This window comes from Cervus elaphus, chromosome 6, assembly GCF_910594005.1.
Source record: "Cervus elaphus chromosome 6, mCerEla1.1, whole genome shotgun sequence".
Taxonomy (NCBI): Eukaryota; Metazoa; Chordata; class Mammalia; order Artiodactyla; family Cervidae; genus Cervus; species Cervus elaphus.
In genome coordinates, this window is record NC_057820.1 from 34,924,883 (window position 1) to 34,941,405 (window position 16,523).

Here is a 16,523-nt window from a genome sequence, read left to right on the forward strand (position 1 = left end):
TATTGAAATTTAGCTTTATTACCCATTGAGAAGAAAGAGAAAGATAAAAGCTTAGGGAATACAGAATAAGGAAGCTTAGTTTGTTAACATTTACTTACCTGACCACTAACTTAACAAAAATATCAGAGATTTTCTTCATGTGATTCTGAGTAGTTCAGTTACATTTTTCTTGCCATGTCATTCACTCTGGTGTGGATTACATAACAATATGTGAATACTTTCTGTAGTCAAACACTGTGATAAGTATTGTAAATGCAGAATTGAATAAGGCACATTTTTCCCCTTTGTAGAGCATTATAATTTTTGTGGTATAAACATGACTGATACCGGAATAGATGAATGTTGGATTAGTAAGGATCTCAATGAAAATTTCTAAAATGGAGTAAAATGTGGGGAAAAAAAAAAAAACAAACCCTGAAGACTGAATCCTCTTGAAATTAATATAATATATATTAATAGTAATGTGAATGATATACTAGCTCTATCATGCGTTCTCTCCATTCTAATAGAATTTTGTGAAGGTTTTATCTTTCCCTGTTGGCTAAGTGGGTAAAGAATCCGCCTGTAGTGCGGAAAACACAGGAGATGTGAATTCAGTTCCTGGGTCGGGAAGATCCCCTGGAGGAGGAAATGGCAGCGCACTGCAGTGTTCTTGCCTGAAAAATCCCGTGGACAGAGGAGCCTGGCAGACTACAATCCAAAGGGTCCCAAAGAGTTGGATACGACTGAGTGACTAAGCACACAGTTAGTTGACTTATTAATTCAACAACAAAATTTTGAGCAACTATTGGGTACCGTGCCATTCTCTGAGCATAGTGGAAATTTTGGTTTTTTTTTTTCAACATAAGTTGTTCTAATAATAGCATAAATGAAAGTTATATTCAAAGCACTTTGTTTTAAATACATATGACTATCTTTATAATATTTATTGTAACATAAGAATCATTATAAATATATTCCAATCATGTTTGATTTAAATACTTTAAATAAATATTTGATTATTGAATGAATAGCCTGTTATTTATGATTCAGAAACTTATGAAAAAAATTTGAAATGAATGAAAGGATGGTGTTACATGAAATCTGTGTATAGTAGTCAAAATAATGACATTATTCACAAAGCAAACACTCATGTTCCAGGGAAAAGCTTAGTCTCTTATTTCTTTTGACAGTGTGCAGACCTGGGTTCTTCAAAGCCTCACCTCACAGCCAGAGCTGCAGCAAATGTCCACCTCACAGTTACACCCATGAGGAAGCTTCAACCTCTTGTGTCTGTGAAAAGGATTATTTCAGGAGGGAGTCTGATCCACCCACAATGGCATGCACAAGTAAGGAAACCCATGGATCTTTGGTGATGCTAACCTTCACCAGTTTGAAGAAATAGCATGATGGAGCCTGTTACATTCTTTTACTGTTTCCCCTAAAACAGGCATAATGTTTAATTTGCCAATATAGGATTTCACCAGAATCCAATCTTCTTGAGTAAACATTAAGAAATTCAAGTCTCTTTTATCATTTACAGTGGGAAGCATCCGTTTTCCCTTATTTCAAGTTCAACATCTGGACCACAAATACAATTTTTTTTTTTTAACTTTATGATTTATTTGAGTGCTCATGGTGGCCAAGCATGACTTTGACAAATCCATTCCCCTGTTCCTGGTAAACCATTTTTATTTTTTTTTCCTCTTCTTGCAAGCCAACTTTCTGATCACAAAAATATCCAGTACATGGTACTTCTATATTCTTATTGTAACCTGCCCCACTAAGCTACAAAGACCAAAAAGAAGATCATTTATAAGACAGGAAACACTACACGCACATGGAGTGCTGAGGGCTGGCAAATCAAATTAAGAGTCAAATATAAAACCAGCTGTCAACTAGGATGTTCAAGTGGTTGTGTTTTTTAGCAATGAGCGTCCTTAACTGTTATTGAATATATGGTCAGATAATCTTAGAATAGATGAATAATGAACATTTTATTCCAACATTTGCAGTGGGTACTTCCATATCTGTCAGTGTTTTGGTGTTTTTTTTTTTTTCCTAGTGTGCCACATATTTCTGGGAAGGAAACAAATTTACATGTTAGTTTGCTTGATGACAATACTTCTTTAGTTTTTCTGTCTTCGTCTCTATAGCAAATCAAACAAAAACAAATGAAAGGGAAGAATAGTGAATCCCAACACCCCTTACCATTCATTTTCCACGATGTCCCATTTTGTACTCTTTTAGATCCCTGTAGGTTGTAGTTGCCATCAAAGATGAAGACAATTTTTTTGAAATTTAGTACTCTCTGGTATCATGTATAAAGACATATGGTTTCTTTACTTAAATAATCACAACTGAAATTTTATCTGAATTTCAGTGCCTGAATTTCATAGTGTCAATGAAATCTATATTCATTATTTCTCAAATCATTGATTATTAACTTCACATTGTTAAAGATCATTCTTTATCACATTCTGATACTTTTATGGCTTAGATGGTTACTAACTATAAACAATTCCTCTTCACATAAGTAAATGACATTAGTGTATACCTTTCTTAAGAGGATACATTTGAATTTGAATGGAGGAGATATAAAGTGTGATTGAATGTGATGCATCTTGGTTGCAGTGGAAATTGCTTCAATTATTCAGAGCAAAATAAAGCCCAAATGGGGGCGGGGGGGGATGTTGGCTAGACTGTATTTTGGTGGATTAGAGAAACTCATATCTTGACTTATTTCAATTTCATCGATTTTATAGGTATTCTTTTCTTTAAGTACTATAACCATGATCAGTCTCTTTCTAAGCATGAATAGGAGCCTCCCATTCTGTAAAATTACTAGGTTTGGGAATGGGTGAGACCCCATGGTTTGGTGCCAAGGACTGCTTAGCTTTCGTTTAGGACCTGAGGTTTATATTTTCTCTGTATCCAGGTGTGTGCATTTCTAATACGGTGTCTCAGAGGAACACTCATTTGTATGCATTTCTCAAAAAAGACAGGGAGTCCTGTAGATCGTCCTAATAAATAGTCTGTGAGAGTGTGCGTTCTGGTCTTAGTTGCATTCACAATACCACAAATACCACATATGATGATACCCTTCAACAGATAAGATCACTTGATTTATGTCTGTTTGGCTCTTTGGTATTAAATTTATGGTTTCAACTTCTTTTAATATTTTTTTCTGGTAATCCGGAAAACCAAACGCAACAAACCTATAGGAAAAGAAAATCAAACAAAATTCAGATTCTAATGAATCTGTTCAAACTGAGGGTGCCTTTCCCAGCTCTACTTGGGTTCATACATCACGGTGTATTAGCAGGATGGTGGAATGTCATTATGTTATTTTTTAGTGCATGTCAGTCTGAGCCTTCACTGATTACCTCTTCTTTAGGGCTCCCCTTGAATAGATAAGTTTCATTTTGACTTTGAGAGGCATATGTGCCCCAACTCACATGCTGAGGGCCTATTGGTAGCAGAGTCAGAAGAAGAGTTAGACCAAGATACAGTTTTACAGATTTAGAGGAAAGGTGGTAACCGTGGGTATAGTTACATTGGCAGGAAAACTCAGAATTTTGATATCTTTTGAAATAGACCTATTCCAAGTATATTTTACCTTTTTCTCACAAGGGAACCTGTAACATTTTGATCTCAAATTACATTTTTGCCATAATTTTCCACTATTAAGTAAGCTAAAGGCAATAGTAAAAAGAGTTGTATTTCCATCTTAAGTATTTGTTTCAATTTAAAAGTGACTTTTATATTGGAGTGTGTGAGACTGTATGGGAAAATTCATAGGATTCAACCACAACTACAGCAAAGGTAGAGATTTTTTAATCAAAACTGGCAATTTTTACATTATGGAGTTCTTTAAGTGACATTTTATGAATACTAGGTAGCTTTCTTATTACTTTTAAATTTAGTCCTCAGCAGCCATGGCTTAATAAATGTTAGGTAGAAATTAATATTTACTTCTATGTTTAGAACAGACAGCACATATTAAGATAACTAAGCTATGTCATCCTGAGTAGGTTAATTTATGCTTATGAACCATTCATAGTCCATTTTATTCCCTATTGGGAAATCCTTGCTAAGTAATTCTGAAACAAATAAAATGTGTTTTCTCTTCAAGAACATCTGATCATATAATATTAACAGTGGACTGAAGCTGTAGGTCTGAGTCTCTATAAGTCTACTCTAGAGTCAGGCAATATGCAGTTAATTCTTTTATAGACACTATTTTTAGAGCATTTTTAGGTTCAGAACAAAATTGATAGGATGATATAGAGATTCCCCATATATCCCTCATCTGCACACATTCATGGCTTGTCTCGTTATCAACACCCCCTACCAGATTAATGCATTGGTTACAATTGGTAGGTAACCAATTTTAGTTCTCTTTAGTCTGCTATTATTTCAGAAATACAGTATTATACACATGAATAGCATTTGCTATTATATATAAATTTATTATGCTGATTTTTCAAGGTCTGAACACATTCATTCTTCTTCTTAATTGTGTTTTGGAGAATTATTTTTTAAAACAAGTTTTAGATTTTCAGTTAAGTAAAATGCACAGTTTTGCCAAACCACAATGTTAAAACCATATCAAAGTAAGCAAAAAAAAATTGATCAACTACTTAAATTCTAGTTTTTTATTGTCATATGAGGGAGGCTTCAAATTCTGTTGGTGGCTTATCAATAGATATGCAACTTACTTTGAGATAAACTAAGGCTGTTTTTGTTTTTCCTTTTTACTTTCTGTAGAATTTGTAGTCAACAGCCACACTAATAAATCCTCTTTCTACCTGTACTCATTGCTTAGTAAATCCTTCATGTTTAATTCCTAGCTTTCAGGGAACAAGTATCATTGAGGACTTAATCACGTCAATCCCCAAGGAAAATTTTTCCTTGGACTTGCCAAAGAACTTGCCACTGTTTGAATACATAATTTTATCTACATTTTTTGCATGCACAGTTTTATTCCATAAATCTCTATGTATACACTAAGGAAAACATCTTCTTTAACTGAACTTGTTACATTGACAAGATAAGTCATTTCTATAGTATTTAAACCCCACTATTGTCCCTACAAAACTGTAACAAGATTTTTCAAAGATTATTACAAATTGATAATTCTTGCATTCTACCCTGCTTAAAACAATGATTGCAAAGCTATTTTTTTTTTTCCTTCAGACCAGAAATTTGTGTAGTAACCAATGCCTAATTTTATCATCTCAAAATTTGTTTTTTTCACTTTACTTTGCAAACCAGGACCCCCCTCAGCTCCTCGGAATGCCATCTCAAATGTTAATGAAACTAGTGTCTTTCTGGAATGGATTCCTCCTGCTGACACTGGTGGAAGGAAAGATGTGTCATATTGTATTGCATGCAAGAAGTGCAACTCCCATGCAGGTGTGTGTGACGAGTGTGGCGGTCATGTCAGGTACCTCCCCCAGCAAATCGGCCTGAAAAACACCTCTGTCATGGTGGTGGATCTGCTCGCTCACACAAACTATACCTTTGAGATTGAGGCAGTGAATGGAGTGTCCGACTTGAGCCCAGGAGCCCGGCAGTATGTGTCTGTAAATGTAACCACAAATCAAGCAGGTAAGTGTGATGTCCAACCAAATCATGTACCTTAGGACACATTCTGTCAGTTATCTCCCCAGCTCAGGGCTAAGTTGCCTGAGATCTGAAAAAGAACTCCACATTATCCAGAGGGTTAGGTCTTAGAGTAGAATGAATACATCTTGAGATGCCTTTTTTTTTTTTTTTTTTAAGTTTTAGGCAAATAAAAGCTAAAGTTTCGTAGCAGACACATCCATGGACAGAAAACAAAAGATAGATTTTAGTTGAATTTTTTCATTAAAAAATATATTTATGGCTCAAATCCATTTGTGAAAAAAATTTTTATCTCATAATTTTGAACAGTGCAATTATTATAGCTCAGATCTACATTTTTGTTGTTTTATTCACTTCAAGTTTTTTCTTTAATTAAGTTAGCATGTAATAAGGCAGGTTTATTAGTTTGGCACCACATCTGAATTTTCTTTGCATATTAAAATAGGGTTTTCTTATTATTTCTATTATTATTGTTACAAATGCATAAGACAACTTTTCTTTGATAAATCCATTTATCAAAATTATAATAACTGTGAGCCATTGTACAACAACCATACATATGAAAATATATGTATATTCCATATGAAGAACTTAGAAATATTAAGGAGTAGGGAAAATAGTGCTGTTTGAATGACTAATTCCCCTAAAATTTCTGCTCAAATATTTAATTTTAAGTAAATCCATATAGAGGAATTCTTGTCTGGTAAACTACAAATCAAGCTATGACTGAATTAATAACTCATTCTATTATGTGGCAAGAACCATTCAAAGCCTATGAGTAGCTTATAACTGGTTTTTGTCAATAACAAGTGCCTGTGTAGGAAGGGGTTTAAATGTAATGTTCCTTCTATTCCTTGGCCTCAGCTCTCAGTTCATGGGAAAAAACTGGTTACCCCTTAAGTACCTCAGGTGAACTTTGCTTGGTGAAGACATCCTTACCAGTAGAACTCATAGTGTGATAGGATGTGTTTGACTGAATTAGGTCAGACTTAATTCCTATAATGTTAGTATAAGTTTGTAGGTAGTGGAATGATCTGATTGACAAGAAAATGTTGTTTGTAATCAAGTTTTGGTCAAAATAATTTGAATTATTGGATGTGTCAGATAAATGAAGTGGTTCTCTCGAGAATAAGCAAAACACATATCATTGGGTTCATAGTTGTTTTGACTAATAAAACTGAGGGGAACATTCAAAAGTAACCCAGAGGATACAAAGATATTTGAATTATTCACCAAGCATCATTCTAAGCCCTCATGTTCTCATCCATGTTGAATGTATCCACAGCCTTTTTTTAATCCCATGGGAAAAAAAAATAAATAAACACTGTATACCTATATGCCACTTTCCTCAGTGAAATTTTTATATTTTACTCCATTTAGTTCCTAACCTAAGGTTGAACTAATAAAATTGCTAAAAAGAGGTAGACAAAATTAGTGAAAATTAGGTTTTCCTCTAGTATAGACTCATCTTTGGGCATACTAGTATACATTAATTTTTCATCACAGTATCTAGATTCCACAAGTGCTCTGTGAATGTCAACTGTCTTCTCACATCAGAAAAATACTGGGATTAAACTTTTGCTTTCAACCTTCATATGCAATATCTTTCAAACTTACTTGGTTCTAAGTGTGAATCTTCCATTAACATACTGAAAGCATATTGAACAATCATGAAGAGTTGTAGTCCCCTGGGAGCACATTATTTAAGCCTGCATAACCATCTTTGAATGATGTTTCTCTGATGAACTAGATAACTATTTTTTAAATGATATTATTAATAAATACTTGCTCCAAGGGTTTTTTAATTACTGGCCTGTTAGGACTGCACAGTATGTTTTTTGAACTACAAATACTTTAAATATCAAGAAAGAATAATTTTTATCCAGCTATTCAAGGCATGGCTATCATGTAAAACAAACATTTGTATTCAGAGCAGAAACTTTGTTGACTTTTGATTTGCTGTTTTTCCCCCAAGTTTTCAGAGTGTACATACTATAAAATCCTTACAAACCTACCAAAAAAATAAAAAAATAAAAACAAGATAGAGATTTTCGCATCATCTGACATTTCAGACCAACTAAATATCAATTTCACAAAAATTATTGACTTCAAGTAACTGTTAGATTTAATGCCATGGTGCTGGACATTTATCAAGTACCAACATTATAGAAAGTTGGCTACAGTAGTTGGATTTAATGTCTGAATATTTTCCCAGCCTTAAATTACAGAAAGTTATCTGGACCATATGTGGTTTTTATACAAAACTTCTTTTAACAGATTTCAACTTTAGTTTCAATCTCTATGGAGTGTTTTTTGAGAAATGCATTTGTTTCTTAATTTATTTGTTTCAGATTTATAATTTGTTCTGTCATTTTCTGATTGATTCATATTAGTGACATCAATGTGATATATGAACAGCCCAGATTCAAAATTATGTTCAACATGTACAAGAAAAAAATAGTAATTTTTTCAAGATAAGAATCTTACATTAATCTAGAAACTGAAATTGATTAGTTAACCCTGGCTGATCGGTCTATAAAAAGAAATAATGATTTTGTGCTGAGGATAGTGATTAAATGATTAATTTATGGATGTTTATACAGCATTTAAGACGTTTTTCCAGCTATTAAATCATTATGGAGTCTAGCATTTTGCTTTTGCGAGAAGTCGTCTGAATTCAAATGATACTTTTTTGCATGTAATTTAATAGTCAAGTCAAAAGATGAAGTTTTAAGGAAAGCTAAATACTACAGTTAGTTGGAATTTATGGGATGGGCCTTGTAGAATTCAACAAATAGTACTGAGATTGACAAAGAATTGCAAAGTTGTTGTGGGAATTATCACTGTTAAGAAATATAAACACACATGAAATGGGAAAATTGAGGGGGGAAAAAGTAATTTACAAAAAGGTAAAGGAATATTGTGTGTGAAAATGGGAAATGATAGAAAAAAATGTGAATACATAAATTATATAAAGAACTTTAATAGTCAAATTGCAAAGTTGATAAAATCATGGATATACAAACCATATTTTATTAAGCTCAAACTTAGAAAAAGAATAAAGTTCATGGAGCTCCTCAAGTTTCTCGTGATTTGGAAAAATTGATATATAAAAATTTTTTTTACAAAAAATGCGTTTTGATTATTTACATGACAACACTTCTATTGTTCATTCCTATTGTATTATCATTTATTTTGTCTTACCAGTTTAGGTCATCAAAAATGTAACTGCTAGATAGATGGATAGGTAGATGGAGAGTGATATGTCAACATAGTATGAAAATTAAAAATCCCATTGAAAACAATTACGTTAAATGTTTCATTATCAGCTCACAAAAGAGTGTGCATTTATCATATTCCTCTATAAACTTATTTTTTAGGATTTTACTTTAAAATAATTTTGCACTGGGCATACTTTAATCAAGAACTAAATCATGATGCCCTTTAATATATCAAATGTATATTTTATCCCCAGGAGCAATAAGCTCATCCCAACTAAAAAATCAAAAGTATTCCTACTTTAATAAGCCAGGGTACAGAATCATAATTCCGAGCTAAAATAGATCAAATTTTAATTGTTTTGAATTAGTCTTAGACTCTTCGACTTTTTCATCAAAGAGCTAGATTAACATGATACGAGTTACAAAGTGTAACAAATATTTTGGAGGGAATGTCCCAACCTGTCCCAGGCTATCAGAAGTATCACTAAGAAAGGTGAGTCCTTTATTTTCAAAGGTTTTATTTCTTGATTCTTCCAAAGTATCTGGGAGCATGATAATTCCATTTCAGGTACTTTCAGTTTGATGCAATTTACATAGTTGTTCAGAATGATGTCTTACAGGATGTGGCGATGCCCAGGGTTCCTGAAACTAAATTATGCCATAGAGTTGGAAATTTAAGAGAATGCTGATGGTAAAAGCACACAAGTGTTTCTGAGAAGAGGGAAGCAAACATTTTCTGTTGATCTCTGTTTAGTGAGGTGTTGAAAAGTAAGTTCATTGTCACTTGCTCAGTCATTACTATGATAATTCTGAGGGTCTTTGTTGACTTTCTTCCATGGCGAGAACTTACTGGCTATCTTTGTAATCACCACTACATTAAATATATTGTTGTTTGCCAAGATTAGTTTGTCTTCTATACAGACTAAAAAAGGTAATTTAAATTTGCATGTAGGTAATACTCAATATTTTTACTTTTATATATATAATTTTATGGTGGCACTAACTGCTGCATCCCCCACAGATCCACGAGGTATGTGTGTTTACTCTTTTGGTGGGAGGAAGAGTAAAAAGAGGAAGCTCTATGATTTAGTTTAGTTTGGTCATTACTGTAGTTTCACAGCTTTTACTGCGTGGGGCTCAGAGACAAAGAGATTTTTTAGAGTTGAAGAGGAAATCTTCCAAGTATACACCTATGACTGGTGAAATAAAGAATTGAATGGAGGCATCAATGTGCCAGTTGTAATGTGGGCTTGGGACAACATCTCATTCATCACATTACCGTCATGGCCTCCACTCAGATCATGGTTTCTTAGGGGTATTTTGGATCCACAGAGATTAGTGTTAGCTCTATAATCTGTTAGAAGTATATTCTGTATTCTAGTAAATCTAAATTTAGATCTTGAAATCTAAAATTTACAATCTGGGTGGTAACCCTCCTGCCCCCCATTTATCTAGAACTGGCCAGAGATTTCGCTCAGATAGCTGAAATGGAAAATGTACAATATTAATATATGTTACTATTGCACAGTACTCCATAAGGACAATTTTCTCTTCATTTAATAGGGTCAGTGAGCTTACTCGGGTCTGGGTGTTGGTGAGACACCATGACTAACACTAAATTTAGATTTGTATTTCTTAGACCTTGATATCATTAGTGGTATAGATGAGAGGGTCCATTGTTTCAGTTGCTTAATGCCTTGGTGCTAGACTTTTTACCATTCACATTTTCGCCTATTATGAAATCTGTGTCCACTTTTCTTCTAGTGGTAAAGTGCTAACACTTGGTCTCTGCCATATCTGATCCCTAAGAAATTAAGAAATCACTTCACTGCATCTTCAGCCTCTATGTTCTCAAGAAAAGAGAAATTTTAGAGATTTTGGTAATAAAAGTGGCACTGTTCTCATCAATTTATTTCTTATAAATATGGTGAAGAACATGTCTTCTGAGTCCTTTCTGAATTGTAATTAGTGGATAGTTTCATAGGTCTTGGCAAATAAATCCATTTCAGTGTTCCTATTTTAGTAGGTCATTTAATTCCTTCTTCATTAAAACAAGGAGTTCCTAGTATCTGAACTATAAAAACATAGTTCACCTTTCAAATCCAGATCTTGGCCAACTAGTTGAACAAGCATTTAGCATTTGTGCTAGCTAGCTACCTAGAGAAGCATGATGAATCTCTAATCATGCATTTATACCAGCTTGAATTTCACTCCTCTGTAAGGAACACATAAAATCCATTTTCACATACATATTCCATATGCTCCTGCAGATTTAAGTTATAGAGTTTTGTGAGACATATTCAGGAAGTTTTTTGTCCCCAGCATTGACTGCATAATTGGCTCCCAAGAGGATGTTGGGATCTTGAGTTCAGATGGAGTAAATAAGTTTGAGCAATAATACTTCCTTCTGTCACTTAATGACCTTAGATAAGGTATTGAAGACATCAAGGAATAGCTTCCTCAGCCAGGTGTGGAAGAACTTAATGGTAGCAAGAGAGACTCAGTAAGTTTTAGAAGCTGAAAATTCTTTCAATCATCTATTTTCTCCCCCATATCCACATTCCAGTGCTCAGGATTTCATGTTTTCCAGTCAGTGGCTTCATTTTCTCATAAGGCAAGGCAGTAAGTCCATAATTTTAGCAGTTCAGGAATTCTGTGGTCTAAGACTTGGTTTTTGATGCACAGTTCTGTCATCCATTTACAGCATGAAGACTCTGATCATCTCAATGTGAATTGAACAGAGAAATTTAAACTTTGAGACACTAATTTTATTTCTTTAAAATCTGCAGTGCAACCAGACTCATCCTGTCCTCCTATATTTCTTGTTTTTCTCATACTTTCATAGTACTGAGTGAAACTGAAGGTCACTCAGTCGCATCCAACTCTTTGCAACCCCTTAGACTATAGCCCACAAGGCTCCTCTATCCATGGAATCCTCCAGGCAAAATACTGGCGTGGATTGCCATAACCTTCTCCAGGGGACTTTCCTGACCCAGGGATGAACCCAGGTCTCCCTCGTTGCAGGCAGATTCTTTACCATCTGAGCCACCATGGGCAAGAGTACCAAAGCAGATGAAATTTGGTCACCAAAAATATCTTCAAGAATCCCTTTATTTGCAGTGACCAGAGGTGGTAAGACATAGCCACTATATGCCTGCTGTTGTTAGATTAAAACTAGCAACATCCTTTAAAAACTACATAGGTTCTTGCTACACGGAAATTGAACCAGTCAAACCACAGGTCTAAACTCCCATTCTTTTAAAAGACTTTTGCCTGCAGCACTTCTCTTTTGGGAACGATTTTTAGGTTTTAATGTCTATTTTCTTAGTTGTAAACAAAATGTACTCTGAGTGGTTTAAACAGAAGAGGCCTGTAATAAAGGGTATTAAGTGGCTTATAGAATCATAGAGAAAAATAGATTCAAAGATTAGGGCTAAGTTTCAGGAGAAATGCCCAGTACTCTACCACAGATCTGGCCTGAAGAAGCAAAACATGGCCACTGCAGCTGTCAGACAATAAATGGCAGGCACTTAACCTTATTGCAATTGCTGCTGCCATTAGTAGCATTGCTGCTTCAGAATCTCAAACTTGAAACTGCTGGAAAATCTTCAGATTTGCCACAAACTATGATATCCATGAATTTGTTCAATTTGAATGAAAATTTCTGCCTGTAATTGTTAACCAAGTTACCTCCGTTATTCTGAAGAAATATGTTTTTTTCAAATAGTTAAGATTTGTCCACCCTATCTTTCTCTCTCTCTCCCTTCTTCCATTCCTGCCTCCTGCTCTTTCTTCTTCCCCCCTCCATCCCTACTTTCTTTACTCTTTCCTTCCTTTCTTCTTTCTTTCCTTCATTCTGTATTTTCTTTTTACTTCAGATGATGAGAGTTAATGATATCTCTTAACTCAAACACGGCACATTACCATGTTTGAACTATGCAAGGTCTTGCTGTGGTTTATATATTGATATTTTTTATGTACTGCTTTTATCCCAAATCTATTTGCCATTTTCCTAAACAAATAGCCTTTACATGGATTGCTTATTTCTCTGCATAAGTATTCTTATTAAAAACTTATTTAGCATCAGATGCATAGGTTTTTAATTTCACATAATAGTTATATTAAACATCTCATTCTGATAACTAATTTTTTTCACCATAATAAAAATCTTTTCTAGATCCACTTAATGTTGTTTTTGCCATCCAATGAGCTGTCATACATCCACTGCTCTTTACATACCAATTCATCCAGGGACAGAGACCCAGATCCTCTGACTACCCAATTTGGGAGCATTCTTTATCCAATTTAAAGCCTTAATATAGTGATTTTCATTCAGTTAATATCTATAAAACAGAGTAATGCTTAGTACATAATAAGGTATTGATAAATGTTACTACAGTAGTTTATAAAAAACTTCTCAACAGTGTGAGTTCATGGAAAATTTTCTCAGGTCGTGCTAGTGGTAAAGAACCCACCTGCCAATGCAGGAGATGTAAGAGATTCAGGTTCGATGCCTGGGTCGTGAAGATATCCTGGGCGAGGGCATGGCAGCCCACTTCAGTGTTCTTGCCTGGAGGATCCCATGGATAGAGAAGCCTGGCGGGCTACAGTCTATAGGGTCACAAAGAGTCGGACATGACTAAAGTGACTTAACATGTACGCATAGAAAGAATCCTATGAGATAAATAAGGCTTCCCAAGTGGCTCAGTGGTAAAGAATCCATCTGCCAGTGCAGTAGAAGCAGGAGATGCAGATCCTATCTCTGGGTTGGGAAGATCCCCTGGAGAAGGAAATGGCAGCCCACTCAAGTATTCTTGCCTGGAAAATCCCATGGACAGTGGAGCCTGGCAGGCTGAAGTCGATGGGGTCACAAAGAGTTGAACACAACTTAGCGACTGAATACACACATGAGATAAATAGGTTTTAAACTTTATGAGTATTATATAGACAAACTCATTGGTGAAGTAAAATGAGAAGAGAAAAATACTTTAAAGTGAAAAATAACAGAATCAGTGATGCCTCAGGTAACAACAACAACAACAACAAAAACCTACTTCAAGCTTATAGGAATAATTAATGAAATTTCATTTTTCCAATGATGAGTCTATCTTCAATGATTTCTTAAAATACTGAGTTTTATATTAGCATTGAAATTTTCAAATTCAGTTAAATATCCAGAACAATTAACATAAAGAAATAGGCAGAGAATAACAGCATCAAAGTAAGAGCAATGCTTTGTATATAAGAAATAGTCACATAATTTTTGTTTTTATCAAAATGTATTTGGACGGATACAAAATTTTTAACTACATTATTTCTATTTAAAGATGCATATTGATTTGTCAGTTCTTGAGGTTTCTAAGGAAGACTATCTAGAGACAAAATAAATGTTTTCTGTAATTACATATCATGAATATCTCTACATTGGTGTCATACTGATCTGTGACCAGGTTCGTGTACTTGTTATGGCTACCAACAGAAATCCTTTAATTTTGCCAACTGCCACTGCCCATTCCCATTAAAACTTGGCTTAAATGAGGCACACAATCTGAACTTTTCCTATGCTTATTTCTGCTTGGAAAACGTAGTTCAAAGATGAGACACTAATGTAATGAATTTGTCCATATTTCATCTCTGGTTTATTTAATAAGGATTAGCAGATGGAGGTGGAGTATTTTTAGAAATCATCAAAATGCTTTTTTGGTTCACTGACAAGAATCTTTCTAGAGACTCCTCTGGTTTCTAAAAAGACACTTCAGGGACTTCTGTTCCTTCTCTTTCTCTCTTTGATCTGTTGTGGTAACGATGACAAAGATGATGATCGATGATGGCTAGCATGTTTCAGCACTTATAGTGTGCATATTGCTATGCGAAGAACTTTATTTGCATTTTCTTATTTAATCCTAGCAATATCTTCATGACATAATATTATTATTATTCCCATTTTTAGGATGAAGAAACTGAAGTTTAAAGATGTGAAGTGATTTGCCCAAGGTCACAAATCTAGTAAGTGAGGGCATAGGAATCTAAACCAGGAAATTCTTCCTCTAGAACTAGTGTGCTTGAATCACTAGTCAGTATTGCTGTTTCCTCTGCCTGAAGCCTGTTTCTTACTATACATCATTGTCCTAGATAGCTCAGTCTTCAGATCTGCTTAAATCACTGTCTCCTTAAGAAAAGTTTTCCCTGTCTACAGTTTGGGCTTTCCTCTCTATTGTAACCTGGAGCACAGGCAATATAAGTATTTGCTTTCTTATCTGTTTTTCTGGAATCTTCCCCTGGGAATCATAATAGTGCCTAGAACCTGTTTCTTAAGATATTTCATAGAATAATGAGTTCAATTGTTTATTATTTTAATTAATGTTATAATTTCAGTTATTGGTGTGATGTGTAATATGTTTAAAATTTTTTTTTTAATTCTTCAAATGCCAAAATTTTTGCTTTCTTATTTATGTTGGGTGCATTTCCCCATCCCATCTCTTTTAACTTAAGGATCCAGACACAGAGTCCTAATTGTAATGCATAGGTTTAGGTGTTCCAAAACTCTGAAATAAGACATTATTATTTAAAGTCTATTGCCTAGCTGGCTTTCCTACTTTCTTAATCTCTCTTTCTTTAGACACTTTATAATATTGACAAAAAGATTCACTGTGAATGGCTGAACTCATTCCAGAGAGGAATTTTGTATAATGAATACTATGCTGCTTAAGAGCAACGCGTGGTGTTTTCAATCTATAGTCTGTATTTATGGACTCATGGATTGCACAGCCTGGATCTTTTATTCATTCTATCCAAGGGAGGGTCCAAGAATCTGCATTTTTTAACACATACGCACACACAACCTGCTGCAGGGTGTTTGGCCCACATTTGAGAAAAATTACGCTTATAGGAGGTTGGTATTTGTTTCGTGTTCCTCCTCTCTAGTGAGATGGTGATAACTTTTAATCTGGTTTCCTTGATGTCGCTTTTCTAAAAAGCTCTAAAGCTCTTTATAAAATACCTGCTGACATTCTGTATTTACACCAGCAATGATTTTGTTAATACTATTCTCTTTCTCGCTAATGTAGGTACTCTATTCTGCTTACTACTCACTTGGAAGCTTTTAAACTAGCTTTGTGTAATTCTTATTGCAAACCCACTCCCTATTTAGCAGAATCAGGCTCAAAATTCCATTTCAAGTGTGAACTATCAAGTATTCTCATGGTCCAGTACAGAATTGTAGCAATTCAGCATTTGAAATGTTCACTCATTCATCTCATTGGCATGTATGCTAAGAACTTATTTGTGTAAAGATGGATGTTGTAAATTGATATGGATAACATATCAGTTTGTTTAAAACCTCACTCTGAAGTGCTCTTGCTCTTAAGTCCTTGTGAACAAAGCTCTGAAAGCATTCCCAGTGACCTGATGTAGCATAAGAGTAAAGACACAGATGTGAAATCATGTTTAAGTCAAGCATACGCATGAGTCCTCTATTAGGTTCTAAATGAAGTTTACTTAGAATACTAAAACTTTTTTTGCACAGCGTGCTGAAATGACTTGTTCATGTGATTTTTCTGAAATTGACTACCATTCATTCAAACATTATTTATTCAACACTTCCTGCATTTATTATACTCTGTTGAGCAGTCTGAAAGATATAAAAGCAGTTTAAAAAGTCCATCCTACTCCAACCTTAGAAGTTTATTTTTCCTC

General features: G+C 34.4%; 1 protein-coding gene across 9 annotated transcripts in view; it reads left to right on the forward strand.

Annotated features, from left to right (window-relative positions):
* The window catches only part of EPHA5 (EPH receptor A5), a 383,390-nt gene that overhangs the window by 181,554 nt on the left and 185,313 nt on the right, over positions 1–16,523 (forward strand). For 6 of the 9 annotated variants that reach the window (XM_043906637.1, XM_043906639.1, XM_043906638.1 and 3 more), the window contains exons 4-5: positions 1,173–1,328; positions 5,257–5,592. The exons of 1 other annotated variant lie outside the window; for it this stretch is intronic. In XM_043906637.1, coding sequence (XP_043762572.1) covers positions 1,173–1,328; positions 5,257–5,592 — 492 coding nt within the window. Of the gene's footprint in view, positions 1–1,172; positions 1,329–5,256; positions 9,597–14,778; positions 14,835–16,523 lie in introns of those variants that run through there. 2 more of the 9 variants (XR_006341773.1, XR_006341772.1) reach the window with 2 other exon arrangements.